The sequence below is a fragment of the Galendromus occidentalis genome, unplaced genomic scaffold, assembly GCF_000255335.2.
Source record: "Galendromus occidentalis unplaced genomic scaffold, Mocc_1.1 scf7180000077451, whole genome shotgun sequence".
NCBI classification, from domain to species: domain Eukaryota; kingdom Metazoa; phylum Arthropoda; class Arachnida; order Mesostigmata; family Phytoseiidae; genus Galendromus; species Galendromus occidentalis.
The window spans coordinates 1188538-1206165 of NW_003805439.1; the positions used below are offsets into that span (position 1 = coordinate 1188538).

The following is a 17628-nucleotide window of genomic DNA, read 5'->3' on the forward strand; positions in this document are numbered from 1 at the left end:
ACCGGCTGAGCACGGTTGCCCATAGCGGTCATCTCGGCGCCGTTACTGTGATTTGGTCCGTACTCAAACTCGTCAAATCCGGATTCTGACCCGAGAATTCTTTGCACGAAGCATGAAACTCCGACTCTTCCCTGGCTTCTCATCCCGAGAATTATCGGAATCGATTGTCTCAAGGGTTATCTGTCCGGTAGTTGTCCATAGAACACCGATGGAGTCCGGGCTCTCCAGCCCGAGGATTCTTCGGGTTTTGAATGCCGCGCCGAGCAAGCTATAAGCGCCCTCTGTCAATATGGCCGCCCCCTCTCTTGTTGCAGCTGCTGGAGCCCTCCGACCCGGGCCGACGGAAGGAAGGAATCGGCAAGTTTCCAGTGTCCGCTTACTGTGGGCTTCCACGCACAGTGTAGTCGTCTGTCGCGCATGGTGTTGAAAACCATCGACATTTGAAGAACATGGAGAAGGAGGACAAGCAGGTGCATAGCTCAATTCTTGAACGATTCCATAGAATAGAGGCATTCAGTGAACTATTATCCCCGCTCTGTAGATTTCCTACGCGCGGTCGCTGCTCTGACAGCCTCTTGAGTTTCCCCTTGGATCATACTCCCAGCGGAGAACTGTGGAAGGTTCCGCGACTCAATAAAATTCTCGTACGAGGGTACGAGTGACTGCGAGTGCCAGAGAGACCGTCATCGCCTGATTCGGGAATAAAACTCATTCCCCTTCACCATGTCTCATTCAAGGTGGATCAGGCTGTGGATGCCCTGCTCTCGCGGACCACAGATCTCAAGAATAACATCCAGCAGTTGATCCTCCGGCTGGAGAACGAATATGAAACGTTGCAGTGGCCCGCTGTCCTCGACTACTTCGCGCTTATATCCGGCCAGATGAACAATCTCCTCAAGGTATCCTACTCCGCCGAAACACTCTCTCGCAGAATCATTCTCCGACAGGGGGAGAGTTCTTAACTCGAACGCGTCTCGTTGCAGGTGCTCCGCAGTGACAAGCTTCCCAAATTACGGAATCGGATAATCCTTCCGCTACTCGTATCACCCGATCCTGATCCCGATTTGCAGCGCGTAACCGACGGTCGAGTACCACTCTTCAATCATCAAGCAGTCCCTGACTATCTGAGAACCCTCTGCGATCCGGAGATCGAAGCCGCAGATCAGGTCAGATGAACCTCTGAGTTCTTCGCTCGGCGCTGCTTTCCACGTAGAGTACCGGGAGGGGATCACGCTAGCGCGGATTATTCACGACTCACTCTGACATCTCCAGGTGATCTTGAACAAAGCAGCACAGATGAACGGAGATGCGGCACAGAAACTGATTGCTGCTCACAACAGAATCTGTCAGAATGCCTGTGAAATTATCCGCTCCACCCGTGAGGACTGGGATGTGGATGCGACGAGTAGAGTTGCCCCGTCAATCATGAGCGGTGACACTATAGTTTTACTCAGCGCCATTTGCGGGTGAGCAAATGATTTGGAATCGGCGGATTTCCCCCACCGCAGAGTCTAGACCTATTGAGCCTAATTTCACCATCGTGGAACAATCAATTGAATCGTGTCTTTTACTTCATTACAGCGGTAGATATCTACGCGGACCAGAACGTGCCCCGAACCCGTCTCTGGGAAACAGCTGTCCGAAGCCGATGGGCGGACCGATGGGACCGGGGGTCCCCGGGGGGCTTCAATGGCTGTTGGTGGCAAGATGCCGACAGCCACCGTTAGAACAAACATCAAGAGTGCTAGAGGCATGTCATCGCATCCGTATATGCGTTAGATTGGTGGCAACTGCATTTCTGGGGACCGAGAATTTTAAGACTGTATATATGATGATGAGTATCCCAAAGCTTAGGTACCTTGTCGATTACTCGTCCCAGGATCAAGCTCTGGGAGAAATAAACTCTATATCAAATCCTCGACACCATGAGCCTCTTCCCTCTCACGGAAAAGCAAAGTTCCGGGGATCGAACAGCGACGCACTGAACTTAGGAATAATGAATCGCGCTTGCGAAGTTTCAGTCTGCGCCAGGCTGCGTCGCCTCCGATGGATTTCCCAGATCCAGATGAATCATTGGCCCCCTGCCTGATTGCATTTTTGGCGTCATTCCCAGAACCCCTGACTCACGATAGCGAGGACGACGAGCCGACAAGGCCGTGCGGAACCCCGTCAACCTTGTGTGAAGAACAACCTAGATGACTGTTTTTCGCCTTCTGGAGTTCTTCATTTCTCATGATCATGATTGTCCCTGGACTCACATATACTCAGGTGACGCCGCTATCGATGAACGTTGACGCTGATCTGACGCAGGCGGAGATTAATGGGACGTCGTAGATGCACCCTGACGGGGGGAGATTCTCCCAAATATCTCGGTCCATGTAGCCCAGTCGACCTGACGACGGTTGTGGACTCGGCATGGAGGAGGGGGGAGGGAAGAGACCCATCGGGATTTCTCTCGACTCAACGGAGAAGAATGGAAGACGGAGGTATCGAGACCTCACGGACATTTTCCACAGTCGGAATCATTTTTGTTCATCCTGCATCATGTGATACTGATCGACACAGTCCCATCGTCGCAAGCTCCCACGAAACCTCTGTCGGGATGAAAAGCCTCTTCTGATCGAATCGCATCAGCTTGAGCTGACAATGGAGTTTTACGCGGAGTTGCAGAGTATGGTTCTTAGTCGGAAACTTGATCTGAGTCGACGCTTTCTGCCGATAGGTGGCACGGTGCTACGCAAGCATCTGATTTTCTGTGGACTACCTTGACTCAATCGTTGCTCGCTGTGCTTCGCGATGGTAATCCGGAAAATTCCCCGTGGTGTGTGTGTGCACCTATGCGCGCTGATGGGCGAATGTTGTTCGTCGGCTGCTGCTCCTTCTTCGAAAGCTTTTCTGTGGTTCCTTGGTTCCTCTTCGAGAGATTCACGATCATTCTCCGAGACATTGACAAGTTCCGTTGTGGCAGCCAACCCGATGTCCACCAACACCGAAACCGACGTGGGAGACGCCCTCGAAACGTCTCTTCTCTAAGGATTGACGTCACTTTGACTCACAAGACGCTTTCTCAGACGGTCCCGGCAACAGTTTTTATTTATCACCGCTTAACCTCTCTCGTTCCCGCAAAGGCTCCACGACGAAAGCAGGGTGTCAGTTTCTTCGCAAGATGTCGCCAGCCGCGCTCCGAACGCTTTTAATAGTGCCGCTGTTGTTCATCCTGGCGGGATCAGAAACCACGACGACGCAGAGCCCAGAGACCGATGGCGCAGCCGGCATAGAGAATAGGGCGCATCGACTGATCGTATTCGATTATGACGATTCCGATTGCTCGACGCCGGATACGTTGAAAGGGAAATGCGGCCCTCTAGCCGAGTGCCCCGGTCTTCACAGGATTCGGGACTTGAATTTGTTGCGAAAGTACATTTGTGGATACAACGACCGAAGTCCGCTCCTGTGTTGCCCTCGACAGTTCAGACCGAACGCCAATTCCTCACCCTCGACGAGAGCCCCGAGCACGACTCGAGAACCGGAGGTCAGAGAGGTTCTCAGAGCGCGTAGACCCGCTCTGATTCCGGAAGAATGCGGAAACACAAACGCCTCGTTTACCCGAGTCGTGAACGGTGTGGATGCCAAGAAAGGTGATTGGCCATGGCAGGTCCTGGTGCTCATGAGGAACCGCGAAGGGGAGTTCGAGTCCCATTGCGGTGGAAGCCTCATATCACATAGACACGTCCTGAGTGCATCCCATTGCTTCGTGCTTTCACCAAAAAAAGTGACCGACGCGAGCCTGTTCAGAGTGCGACTCGGTGAGCACGATCTGTCGAGGAGATCTCAAGATTCGGTGGAGCGTTCGGTGGTTCGACTGATCACCCATGAGAACTTCGAATACGGTCTCAACACGAACGACATCGCGTTGATGTTCATGAACCAAGACGTGACCTTCAACAGATACATCTCGCCGATCTGTCTACCGTACAGCAAGAATATTATTCCGGACAATATCACCGAGAAATACGCGTACGTGACCGGCTGGGGACGAACGAGATACCTCGGAAAAACCGCCGAAGTTCTCCAGCAGGCCAGTTTCCCTATCTGGGATAGCAAACGATGCAGTGACGCTTACAAAGCTGTACATGTGAGTACGATCCGTTTTCCCGAAGTCTGGCGTACCGACGTAGCTCCCGGAAAGTCTAATTCATTCGTGACGTCTCTTGAAATCAGTTTATCGACTCGTTCCGCGTGAAATTTACGCGGTGTTGTCCGTCTTTGTCGCTGTTGACCGTTGGAGCAGGAGCGATTCGATTCGGCTGACAGAAAGTGGGAGTCCCGAGAATTTTGTTATGTCATTTAAGAAGATTCTGAGTTGTTGCTCCGCTTACAGATCGACCACGTCGACAGAGAAAGATTCATCTGCGCCGGAGACGAATCAGGAGTACAGGATTCGTGTCAAGGAGATTCTGGAGGCCCTCTCGTTCGACCCGAGGGGTATGCACCCACGAGATTCTACCAAGTTGGAATCGTATCCTTCGGGGTCCGCTGCGCCACCAAAGGCTTCCCTGGAGTTTACACCAGGGTGACGAACTACCTTGACTGGATCAACAAACATATCTGAAGCGATCGACGAAAGCCACTGAGAAGCTTCAAAGCGATTGTTTAATATGAGTTGTCGCCACATTGTCCGACACCAAGAACGGTTGAATAATTTGGAACCGACGCGAGCCGTAGGATGTTCCGTTCCAAAAACCCAATGCTCAGAGGTTTCATGTTTCACTGTCTTCTCGACGCTATCTCAATAGGAAAACGCCATGCGACCCCTTCCTTTCTTCGTGAGATGAACTTCGAGCCCGAGACGCGGAGCAACCACTCAACCGTCGATTCTACGTGGAACGTAGATGAAAGCAATATCATCGATTCCAAATCTAGTGTTCGGCACGCCTAGGCGCGATCTAGCTCCACTTAGGTTTCTCATGTCGCCGGAACATTTACCGAAGTTTCTCATGCTGCTATAGATATTTTCTGTTTTGATCGCGACGAACCCCTTCGGCACAAAAGTCGGAAAATATTGCGTCCGTGCCTCGATAGACGGGCGTAGATGTATCCGTAATCTCACGACCCGAGCAACGACGGGAAGGAAGTCTCCATCCACTGATTTTGCTGCCGATCGATTTGGAAGTTCCGGCGAATCGATTCCGTTCTCGAATAGAGTTTCGGCAGAAGTCGATATTTACTAACAGAAGTGGCCGAGTTCAGAGGAGAAGTGATAGAATGCATTCTCGTTGACTCTCTGTACATATGTAGATCGAATAAAGAAGATCATTCAAAGGCGAAAGGTCATGCTGCGGGAGCTACATTCAGATCTCTTGACGATGCTCCGGTTCTCCATATCGATTGAGCCCGCACCTGACTCGTCCAAATATCATTCCGTGAGCCAAGAAACCCGTCTGGTGGGTCATTAATTATAATACTATCCGCAACCGGGGTCTACGTGGATCCGAAAAGGTTCCTGAGGATCATTGTCAGGCTTTTCCAGAGGCCATATGACGAGCGGTCCGCATGGCCCTCAAATATAATCATGGTTTAGGGTACATGTGTAAGGAGATACGGAATTCCTTGCATTTGTTGCCACAACAAAATGTGATCAGATCACCATTTGCAGGCATCAATTCAAATGATAAAGCAATTCATAATTTCAATTCATCTTCATTCCATTCTCGTCGGTCGGGTTGGGATTCTTTCCGCAGGCTGAGCAACGTGGAACTGAATCTCCCGCTCTCAGGAGAGACTGGATGTATCATCCTGAGCTCGGTGGGGGGAATATTTATTTTCGTCCTACATCCTTTTCTTGGATTTAAGCGAGTCTCGACTCCCCCGATCGGGTGACCGCTCCGTTCATTAGCTGACAATTCTTCCTGATCACCTGAATTATCCGTTGAACAAGACCGATGTCTTCTGTCGATGGGTTCTCAGAAATAGCTTTCCAAACCAGAGTCAAAGGACGAAAATACTTTAATGACTTTCTAATGTCCCCGACGGTGGCAGATTCTGAGCAGTAGTTCCCTTGGAGTCACCTGCTTCTATGAGAAGTTCTATGATGCGAAGAGACTGGATCCTTCTTCAACTTCACACTGTTTGCCTCGACAACAAAAACACATTCTTCATCAGAATCCTTTTTTTGGCTTTTCGGAAGTTCTATTTGTGATCGCGCTTGCTTCCCTCATGCATGCTGAACGGGAATCCTTTTGTATGCCTGTCGGTTAGACGATTCTTCCCTTTCTACTCCTCTGCAGCGCGTGGAACGCATAGCATGAATTTTAGGATTGTAGAGATTGAATTAAATTAGGGGCTAAAGCGATCCATCATCGCAGTTGCCAGATGCCTTCGAGCACACACTGACTCCCGACCGTATGTTTGAAGGATCTGCTCGAGCTCCAGCGGGTCAGACGACGCGATTCTCTCTGTCTGCGGACCTCGGTCTCACGGAAACGGCTTGCCTCAAAAGAGTGACTGAGTGAGACCGGCGTTTGATTGTTTCTGATTGTGAGATTTCCTCTCGCGAGAGCTCGCCCTCTGTAGGAGAATGAAGCAGGACGGGAATATTTATCTCGAGATTTATCTGGAGTGCACTCCGCGAGTGTGATATTCCGGTCCGTGTGCTGAGGGACAGGCACGTCATGATTCCGATCCTCCGAATTCTGGCTTGGCTCTCTCGGGAGAAGATCGTGGGCACGCTTCCGGTACTGACCATTCTACGAATGCATGTAGCACCCTCATAGAGAACTGGATACCGCATCGCAGAATGCTCCTGATTCGCTACGGGAGCCTTTCACAAATTCGTCCGTCCAAAGCCAGTGGCAGAGCTTGGGCAAAGACGGTCCGGGAAGATCAAGAGAACTTATTATCTTGACCACCCTGAAGCTCGATGTGAGAAGCTGATTCGTCTAGTCAGAGAGGTTGGATAGCCGATAATACGAAATTTTTGTCTGTCTCCTGGAATTCCGAAGGTAGTCCCGTCCACCCGTCGCATGCGGGTGATAGTCAGAAAAAAGCATTTCTTTCTCTGAAAATGCAAATGCTTCAATCGTGGCCGAGCTTACAGAAAACTCGATTCTTCAGCGATGGAGTCTCGCTTTCAGACGGTGGGGAAACCCTTGGAAGCGTATAATCCCCGAAAATGCTCAGACTTCAGCATTTATGAGCTCATTCTCTCGGCTGAGCTTTCTCGTGTTTCGTGCGGATCGTTCCCAAGTTCCATTTGACTGAGCGGAACTAGTTCGGGACACCGGATCGAGAATACAGAGAAGCATACCATCAAACGCTCTTTTCGTTTGGAATTTGTTCTCTTTCGTAAGCGGAAGAGCACCCGAAACGTTCTGTGTCTTGTTTATCATTCTTCTGTGAAATCACGGCATTCACGCCTAGCTCGAGTGATAATTTGAATAATCTCCCGTTGCTATTCGTCGAATGCTTGGGGGAGTCCTTCAGAAGCCGGGGAGAAAACGTGGGACTTGTCTATCGAGACAACTCAATAATGTAGGTAGGAAGTGAGCGCAGGCGGGGTATCAATAACCCGCCTGTGATTCTCCGTGAGACCGCTTCGAGCCGCCGATGCTCTCGGAACTTCCGGACCTTCTCACCCACCCTCCTAAGGCTCGGTCCTTTCATGAGCCGGCGCCGTGCTATTCATAATTGCGATCACGTCTTTCCTCGGCAAACTATCAGATTCTCGTAATTATAGAACGGTAGATCGCTCGATTGCAGAGTGTTCAAGCGGTACGGAAATATTGAACATCATCGGGGAACCAGTCGGAATTGAGCACACGTGTGGGCACTCGGTCTTGCACACAGTCGCTCTGCGTCGCGCCTAGAGAGAGCAAGAAGAGTAACAATGCTAAGATCGTACTTCACAGGATCATTTCTGTAGTCGATCTAACGTTTCCGCTCGCCGGATTCGTACATCCTGAAGCTCCGATGATGCGCTGAGGGTGCGAGCCTGAGCGTGAAACTGGTGTGATATAACCGCTTACGGTTAACTCACACCTTGAAGATCGTTCGCTCCTGGAAACAGGGGAGAAGGCACGCATCCAGTCTGAGAAGTTTCAGCCCGGATATAAAATCGAAAATCATAAATGTCAGGATATCAACAATCAGGACTCGGTCATGTGCTGTCCAAGATAAAATTCCAAAATGCTGACCATCAGCTGCTTAAACGCAGGGAAAATCCCGAGGAGAACGGAGATAAGTGCATTGAAATCTAGAGAGGGAGAGAGAGGGTGTGATTCGCACCCTGTGCGCTCTGAAATAGGGGATGTGCCCCTCTTCTCCTCATCTGACTTGGCTCGCAAGATGATGCTTACGTTAGGTCCGTTCGAATCGATGCCCAGCGGGACGTTCCTGCGGAGAGAATCGGAATCTGATCTGAAATTGGGAGCACCCTCAAGTCCCGTAGGCAATGATTAACTCACCGGTTACATTCGCGATAGTATGTAGCTTTCAAAGCCGGTAACAAAAGTAAACGTTGTTCAAGACACGGGCTTGTCCACGAAATCCTGCCCAGGAGAACCTCAATATCCTCGATTGATTCTTTCTCTGTATATCGCTGACGCCTGTCACGACGCCATTATCTACGAAGTCGAATTGGATACGAAGATGGAGGGAATCGTAAAACAGACAATCATTTCCGAGGAGCTCGCATTCCTCAGGGAAGCACGGCAGCCCGATTTCATCAATCTTGTAGGTGTTCGTGAGCGCTCATCTGGCAAAAGTTCTGTGAGAAAACGCCCTTCTAGAAAAACAATGAATTTAAAGAATCGCGGTAGGCAGAAAACATCCGACGGTTTCTGAAACAAAGCTCGATCGACACATTGTTATTCCGAACCGAGGTGATATCAAGAGCAGTCAGAGAAAAGAAGGAGGCAGCAAACTAAAAAAATTAACCACGTTGCACGCCTGTATTTCTCCTTCCGGTGTCGTAATTTATCCATCACTTTTCTGTGAGCAATCGCTATGGTGTCTCGCAAGATGTTCAACACGAGAAGCTTGCGGGGTACTCATTTCTCTTGTTCTGAGCACCCTCGAACATTGTTGGCTCTGCTCCAGCGAGGAGCGAGATGGGAGGAAAGGTCCCGGACGATTCCATGGAAATCCTGGATTTTTCTGATAGGGGAAAATTCATCTCTTCACAACTTGGGATCACTTTTCGCAAGCCCCATTTGATCTCGGGTCAACGATATTTTCTGGGAAGGCTATCGCCTGCTTGATATATGACGAAAGTCTTACGCGAGCCTTTGGAATTCCATCAGCATACGAGTCGACGAGGGTCGTCAAGGGTGTTCCCGACATATCACAGAAAGGTCGACGAAAATTGGGAATCCGCAATGAGAAGAAACACATCCGAAAATTATAAACAGACAATACTTGATTGATTTTTGCCTCGGTCGGGAGACGGCAATTCGACAATAAGCTTTCGGAGATCGTTTGAGCGCTTTGCGCCCTCGTTCCATCAAATCACCACATTCAACTTCCGTGAATGAGATCTCTGTTCTTCTGGCCGGGCATGTCTGGGCTCCTTCTTCAGGATCGGGCCGCGATCATCGAGAGCACTTCTCATGAACCCGAGGGCTGTGAGAGAAATCGTACCGGAAAATCGATATCGCGGCGCAAAGACCTCCGAGTATTCTCTTATAGAACAACGCCTGAGGAGCTGGAGACATCGCATGACGAGCTAGTGATCGCGAATCGACTCATCAAGTCGCTGCACTTGTAACTATGTCGCGAGGTGCGACCCTTGGCGTCGCAGTTCATGTTCGATCCGAATCCGAGATCCGAGCGTGTAGCCCTTAAGATCGTACTTCACAGGATCATTTCTGTAGTCGTTTTAACGTTTCCGCTTGCCGGATTCGTACACTCTGAAGCCTCGATGATGCACTGAGGGTGTGGACCTGAGCGTGAAACTGGCGTGACGTAACCCCGCTCGTTTACATCACGCCTTGAAGATCGTTCGACCCTGGGAACAGGAGAGAAGGTCCGCACTCGGTCTGAGCGGTGTCAGCCCTACGATAGACCCAAAATTATTCGGCTCCGTGCCATAGCTCTGACAAACGTTTTCGATCTTCAGAATTCAGAGTCCTTGGAATATCCTGGCACAGAGAAAACTAATTAGATTCCTGTACGTCTAGTGGTCGTTCACGAATCGTTCAACTCCGGCTAGGGTTCTACCACAATTTTCCCTGGCATCCGGTCTTGGGGCACACATATACCCCCCATGGGTTCTTCATTCCGCCTTTTGCAGCTCATTGGCCGGATGAGGAGCAGCTCCGAGGTATCGAAATATCGCCATCATCGGGACGATAACGGTCGACGTTTAAGGTGCGAAATACGGTGGCGACGGCGAGCATTTTCGTGTCACTCCCCATCAAGACGGTTCCGTTCGGCATGTGACGGCCTGGATGATGACTTCAGTTTCCGGATGTAGCAAATCTGGCAATTTGATTGAATTGCCATCTGAGTTCCTCGTACGGTCACGATGCGATTTCGAGACGTCGCATGTCAAACTTGCTATCCATCGCTGTTACATGCTGCTTCCCCATTTTCACTGGATACGAATACAGCACCTCTCAAACTGAAATCCAAAGCCGACGGACTCTGCTGGCAAATAGCGGTGATAAAGGATTAAATTGTCAGCGCTGAGCTCGTGCAGAGAAAGACGGGAACGGGCATCGAGCGAAGATAGCATTCATTGAATCGAAGAGATTATGAGTGGTCGGAGAGCATGGATCCATTTTTCACGATCGTCTTCATTCCCCGGAAACCGATGAACAAGGTCTCCACGTCGTGGAAGGTCCTGAAACTCTTCGAGCTCCGCACAGGCATGGTATCCAATGATTTGGCGCCATCTCTACCTCAATATGCTCCTAGTGTTTTTTTTTCTGCTGTTGAATGAGGTTTCACGTCTCAGACGAAACGGCTCGTCTGCCTGAGGCTGCGAATATATGCATGAAGAAATTCTGTGAGCGAGAACTTTCCCTCTTCGCGCCTATCGACTCGCCAGACCGATCGGAGCCATGAGACTTGAGCCCCGTATATATCGGGATTGGAAATTAGAACAGGAAACCTTGCAATAGAATTCTCCAAGTCGATCAATCCTCACTGATGTCGATCTGCTTGTCGACCCTGGTGATTCTGGCCTTTCTAACGATCGGAACGAGTCATACATGGCTCCCACCGTATATAGCGGCGAATTCCTAAATTTCTCCTCCGCTTGAAAACATTAGTTTCATGAGATGCAAATCGACAACGAGATCCTAAGCGAGGAGGCTCGAGCGACATCGAGGAGGAATATTCGAAGGAGTCGGTCCGACAAGAATAGTAGTCTATTCAAAGCGAAATTAGAGGCCGGCCCTGAGTCACTCAAGAACTCTTCACCTCGACGATCATCACAGACGATTCCGCTGTTTTTCGGTGATCGATGACTGTGTCCGACGACGGTCGTCGTAAGGAAAGACTCGCTACAATGCGAGAAATATTCAGTACATCGAGAAGCGGGTAATTGATGGGTATAAAAAATCGAGACATGAAGGGGGCTTCTCCGGAGAAGAACGGAACTTCAATCTCCGTCACACGGCAGATAGAAGCAGATTTCCACAGCATCGATGCTATCAAATCCACTGACGCTGCCGACGCCGACGTACCCATTCCCTCGGATAACGGGGTTCTGCGGTGCTGCAGCTGAGGGCAAGTCGGTCTTCGCCCTTCGCCAAGCGACTCCGTTGACTTTCACTTCGCTTTCTCTCGCAGCTAACTAGCCGCGCGCGCGCCGTGCAGGTCTTCCATTAAGCTTCGGATCGCCTTGTCCTGCTGCCGGGCGATGAGAGTTGATCATTATCGTCTGGGTAATTATCAGAACTGGCGTGGGACCGATCAGGAGACGGTGCCATCGAAAGTGGTTACCTTGGAGCTCGCGAAGCTCCGAGAGGGGAAGTAGAGAGAGCCTGCGACAGAGAAGCTAACAGTCTTCTGGAAAAAATAAGTCCTTCATTCACCATTAGGGACTTCTGAGCGACCGACGTGAAAATTGGACATTCGCTCAAGTGGATCGTTCCTGGCGGATACCCAGTGCGTTCTCGCTCTGAACAGTTTCGTTCTGTGCCAGTTTGTGCTCCCGAAGAAGTTTCTCCTCTCGAGGATACAATCATTAGTGTTGTATTCGACTCTTCCCACCTCCTTACATCTGAATTATGTCACTCCCCACGTGGCAAGCATGGATTCACTGACGCGTGCCAGCGTACTTCAATGAAGAGAAACTTATCAGTCTTCATCGGCGGCGTCATAGGAAGCATTTCACCGTCTCTGTCCAGATGCTCTCCGACTCGATTTGTTGAATCAGTCAGGTCCGAGTGATACGGACACCGTATATCATTCTGTGGGATCGAGTGCCGAAAAGACACAAGGGACCGATACACCGGCGAACGGTCAACTGTCCACCGAGTGAAAAGATTTTGAAAGACTTTTATTGTTATTGTGGTGGATCGCAAATTCAAGCTTGACATAAGTGAAAAGTGCGCGACGTGCTGTGCGTGGAATCTCGCTCCGAAATGGGGTCTAGACGACGGAACATCGTCTTTCGGAGTGCTTTCGTTATCCTGATCTTCCTTCAGATCGGCACGATCTGTTCCGCGCAGGATGAAACCAAAATAGCCTCGGTGAGTTTCCAACAATGGGCGTGGTGCAAGTTCTCTCCTCATTTTTCGTCGAAGCAGCCTGAGGACGCTTCGCGGCTCGGTCAAGATCGTCGCGGTTTTAGAACCGCGTCCTCCATCGACAGATATGTAGATAAATCGAAAGCTCACAGTTGTTCGGGAGAAAACAACAATAGTCTGGCGGAAAAGTGCTGCCCCACGAGCCCGACTCATGGGCCAAAGCAGAGTAGCGAGTATAGTAGCAGACACCACCGCTCCATTTGCTATAGGGCTGACATGCCCCGGGATAGGCCCAATCGGTATCCGGGGTCTGTTTCGGTCAGTAGAAAGGAAATGAAAGAATCCGCAAACTGATAACAGTCTTCGCTGTTGACCGATTTGAAGCTTTTCCGCTTTACCACGTAAACGGAGCTATCCGATATCGGTGTTTGTGAGAGCATAAAAAACGAGCGCTCAGGAGCAAACGTTGAAAGAAGACATTACCCTTAACGATCTAAGTTGCGTTACGGGCCCGTGAAGTACGCGGAGAGTTCGCCCCCACCGATACGTTCTACACGATCACCTGCTTTGAACGGCAGCTCTGCCCCCGAACGAGAAGTTCACGGATCTGTTGAAGACATTCAGTGAACCAATGTCGTCATGTCACGGTAGAGTTCAAAAATATAAAATCGATGGAAATCACTCCACGGTTGGGAGTTTCTCATCACCTACTGTCATTGAACCGTCTAACACTCAAGATAACTGACTGAGTGAGAACATACGACTCGAGCCGGTCGGAGGCGGTGTTTAATTCTTGGAAAACGTTCTGCGAAGCGCGGCAGGATTACCCAAGACTCACACACAAATGCTCGAAATTCTGCTCCGCTACGATGGGTCCGACTTGCGGGGAGTTTCCAAACTGCGAACGCTCGAATTGCAGAGTTGAACAATTTTGATCTTTGGAAATTCGATCTGGAATTTCCCCCTGAGAGATCGCAGACTCAGAGTACACTGCCGTGTCCCTCGCTCAGTCACTCATATGCTTCCGTCATCGTCTGAGATATCGTAAGTCGTTCAGATTCAGATAATTCGGCCAGAGCATGAGTCACAGACGAAATAATAATCACACAATGTCTCCTCGAAAATTGTCAAGCTCTCCTTTCATGCGATCCGTCGTTCTCTTCGCATTCGTAGCCTACTCATATATGTACGTACTTGCCCGCAGCTCCAGTTCTTTCCATTCGGTTGCGCAATGAGTCCGCTCGTCTCCTGTCCAGACTTGGAAATATCGCTCACGCGGATCCCTTCGCGAAAATCACACCTATGACTTGATCAGAAATCAAAGCTGCAAGGGAGTGGCAACAATTCTCTGGCCAAGTGTGAGACGCATCGATTGCTGGGGAATTCTCGGTTTCCTTGTTCTGTCCCGACGTTCCTCGTCGCGTGCTCGCATATCGACTAACGGAACTGAGCGGATGTTGGACAAGATTAATATACCAAAGAACAGCCTACAGAATAGATGGATGAATGGACACCGAAGACAACGGATAGATCGAGAAACATGTTTCGGGGGCGTATTACATGCTGAGCAAGCTGAATGTCGTAAGCGTTCGCGCGATTCTCCATCGGAAAGCGTTCTCTGACGATTGTCGTTCTCGCGCGTGAACATACAGACCGACGGCAACGGTCTGCAGCACTCACAGTGTTGTAGGTAATTACTCCAATTCGCACCAGTCGTGGGGTCAGCTCTACGGGAAGCCTTGAGGGTAACATGATCGAGCAACACCCGCGGCCGGAATCGAGGATAAGAATAAGGACGCTCGGCCAGTCGATAGTTCGAGAGGGACTTCATTTCGGTGAATCGAATTTTGCGGAAACCGATCTTAGGGCGTTGGCCGAGCATTCCTTGATTCGAGCATGCGCGAGAGGCAAGCAAATTTCATTGCGGCCTATTCTCGATCTCCCGACTGACCGCGCTTAGTTCAAATAGAGACATCTCGGTTCCAAGCGGTCTGAGTGAACGACGGGTCGACCGGGAGGCCAGCATGCTGTTGCAGCCAAACAAGCAGTTTAAAGTTTAAAAGGCAGACTTTCGTGAGTCAATGGCAACTTTCGAGGAATCTGACTGACCACCGGCGTTGAAAGAACACCGCTCCGCGACTACCGAGAAAAACCACAAGCTTTATTTATTAGTCGCTTCGTTTGAAATTCAAAAAGCCTCCCGCCATCTTCCGGCGAGATCTGTGCCCGTCCAATCCGAGCATTGCAGTTTCGCAGCGCGTCCTCGATTATTGCGCTAACGAGCATTCTTCTTGACGGTTCCTTTTGCGCCGCTGTTGTGCTTTAAGGGGAGCGTTGCACAGTCAGTGACTTGACAGTCATGTGCCGCCGCCAAAACAGCGAAACTATTCCATTTCGTCGTCGAAGGAGGTTCGCTCGTCCGGATACTTTTCCGCCATATTTTCCGGATGTCAAAAAGATCGTTTCATTCGGAATCATAAAGTTTGGCGATGTCATTTGCGACAGCTCCGACATTCCATCGGCGTCGGTGATCAGACTGGAGCCTTTCCCTGTACCCTGCATCAGTATCGGGCTCCCGATTGAATAATTTGGGATCCGTTCGATGCGAGCGGCTTCACGGCAATTCGAAAGCAAGAGAACTTCTAACCGTGAAAAGATGACACTGCGGAAAAGTAGAATGACGACTTCGGTAGCGCGGAGAAGAAGATAACCCCAGAGAAATACGCGAGGTCGCCGATGATAGATTCCCCCGAAGGCTTATTACAGAAGAAGTTCTTCCCGCGGCTGTGAAACGATCGTGAAATAATAGTCAACGCGGGTGCCTCGATACCTCGATTGAATAAGATTCCAGTGCTCCTGCAAGTCGCACGTACGGCATCATAATCGCCGAAGACACGCACCGCCATCCACCGTGGAAAAACATTCGCTTTATTCATAAGAATATTACCTCTGACGTCATTGGCCACCACAAACCACACGATACCAGGCCAAGATAATGGGCGAACGGCATTGATCTATATACAGTCGAAGGGGCGTCAGGGTGAACGGTCGAATTAGAAACACAGACCGCGTTTGGATTCTGTAGTCTGGTTAGCGAGCGCAGTGTTTCTTTTCGCCACGGCATCCTTGATTGGAATTGATTATATTATTTATTCATGTGAGAACCAGACAGAAAAAGGAGCAAACAACTCTGTTAATGACTTCGACGCGTGCTGCGGAAAATCAAAGGGATCAGAGGGGCCGCGACCCATGTCGCGACTGATTGAGAACAAAAGCGTGCGAAATACAATACATCGGTGCGAGGGGAGAAGCTGATTCGACTTGATCGCTGCACTTACATGGACTCGGGGCGAACCTCAGTGACTCCGACATTCCCCTCAGACGGTAATGGTGATGGTTATGCGAAGGCTGACGAGCTGCGACAAAGAAAGCGCCGCTGTTCCGTGCTGCGACGCGACGTGTGAGTCCCCGACAAAGGAGACGATCAACGTTCGAGCGGGCATATTTACTGCATCGTGAGCGATGAAAAGAGCTCACTTCCAAAAAAAAATCGAAAGATGAATACTGGCGATTACATCTGCGGTAAGCGCCTCCCCGGAGCTGGAAGACTACATGCGAAGAGCACTCACCGCATTGCGTTCGGAGAGCTGGAGGTCCGGTGTTACGAAACGTCTCGACCGAAGCTGGCCGCCGATCAGGACGCGATGTCGCGAGCGATAGAAACCGACGTGCTGAAAAGTAACATGTCGTCCAATGGACCCATTAGCGAGCGATGAAGGGCTTGACGAACAATTCGGATATACGAGCGGAATCCTCAGATGACCGCGGCTCCGTACCGGCTACACGATCCCCGAAGATCTCAGAGGTCGACGAAATGCAGACGATAGAGCCGGCTCATGGAAACACGCCTGATTGTCATTATCGGCGAGCGGAGCTTCTCCCATTAGCCGGAGACGATACGTTCTACTCGGTGGGAGTTATGGTGAATCTGGAGTCGAGCCCTGGCCGTGAGCCGACACAAGCTCGAAGCCCTCCGAGGATTTTCGGCTACAACCTTCCTCAGAAAAATTTGTCGAAATCTTCGCATGACCCCCGTAATTTCGGAACCGTCCGATAACAGAATCGCTCCTGGAGACACGATCTCAGAGCTCTGCATTCTCGCGGGAAGAGTCCGAGGCAACCCGCGCGCGGCTCCTCGGCGACCTGCTTGGGAGCCACCTCGTGTCACCTTGTTGGAAGGCGGGGTCAAGGCTTTCCTGTCTCTGGAGCGAGGAGCCTGAGGACGACTCTCGAATTATGGCCGCCCCAGCTGCCGTTCTCGACATCTGCATGTGACAGCAATGAGAGTCCCCGCGGCAAGCTGCCGGAAGGTGCACAAGGAGGTTCGATCGATTCCGGATTCAGGACCGTTCTCAAAACTGTTCTTCTCCGCACAGATCCCGTCAAAATGGGCTCGACACATGAGCTCTGAAAATGGGAAATTCGGGATGATACTGTGGAGGAATCAGACGTTCGACTTCATTGTAAATTCCGATTCCGGAATTCCGATTCACCGGATATCAAGGGAGATGGATATGCTCGAGTGTACCATAACTCTCAAACGGCATTTTCGCACGGAACGACCCCTCGCTGTCCCAGCTGCGATTTCGTGCGAACCTCGATCACCGCTGTGGGAGCAACGAACTCTTAAGACTCCAGAAGACGGCATCTGACTGAAATCCTAGACTGCCGCCCATCCTGTTGAGAGAACGTTGAGTTGGTGCAAAGATGCGTATCTTCTCTATGCGAGAATCGTCAAGCTACGCCAAAGACAGCCTCGTCCGAAAGCTAAATGTTCTACATACGCTTGAATTGGGGCCACTGACGAACTACGGAAAATTCGTATCCTCACGGTGCGGGTCCGACATAGATGGTTTCTCAGCTGCTCCCCGAC

At 50.5% G+C, this 17628-nt stretch overlaps 2 protein-coding genes and 2 non-coding genes across 4 annotated transcripts; all 4 read left to right on the forward strand.

Annotated features, from left to right (window-relative positions):
• Positions 1 to 323: 323 nt before the first annotated feature.
• On the forward strand, positions 324 to 1779 carry LOC100902843 (mediator of RNA polymerase II transcription subunit 8). Its single transcript, XM_029111605.1, has 6 exons — positions 324 to 470; positions 738 to 899; positions 984 to 1166; positions 1273 to 1466; positions 1582 to 1672; positions 1705 to 1779. Exons 1-6 carry the CDS (start codon positions 450 to 452, stop codon positions 1777 to 1779), a joined length of 726 nt encoding a protein of 241 aa, XP_028967438.1. The 5' UTR covers positions 324 to 449.
• Positions 1780 to 3132: 1353 nt separating this feature from the next.
• Positions 3133 to 5291, forward strand: LOC100902992 (proclotting enzyme-like). Its single transcript, XM_018639706.1, has 2 exons — positions 3133 to 4135; positions 4382 to 5291. The coding sequence occupies exons 1-2, from the start codon at positions 3167 to 3169 to the stop codon at positions 4610 to 4612; spliced, it is 1200 nt and encodes a 399-aa protein (XP_018495222.1). The 5' UTR covers positions 3133 to 3166; the 3' UTR covers positions 4613 to 5291.
• Positions 5292 to 7890: 2599 nt separating this feature from the next.
• Positions 7891 to 8095, forward strand: LOC114828253 (small nucleolar RNA U3). The gene has a single exon (XR_003777105.1). It is a non-coding gene; the product is annotated as a small nucleolar RNA U3 (small nucleolar RNA).
• Positions 8096 to 9838: 1743 nt separating this feature from the next.
• Positions 9839 to 10043, forward strand: LOC114828254 (small nucleolar RNA U3). Its single transcript, XR_003777106.1, has one exon. It is a non-coding gene; the product is annotated as a small nucleolar RNA U3 (small nucleolar RNA).
• Positions 10044 to 17628: the final 7585 nt, after the last annotated feature.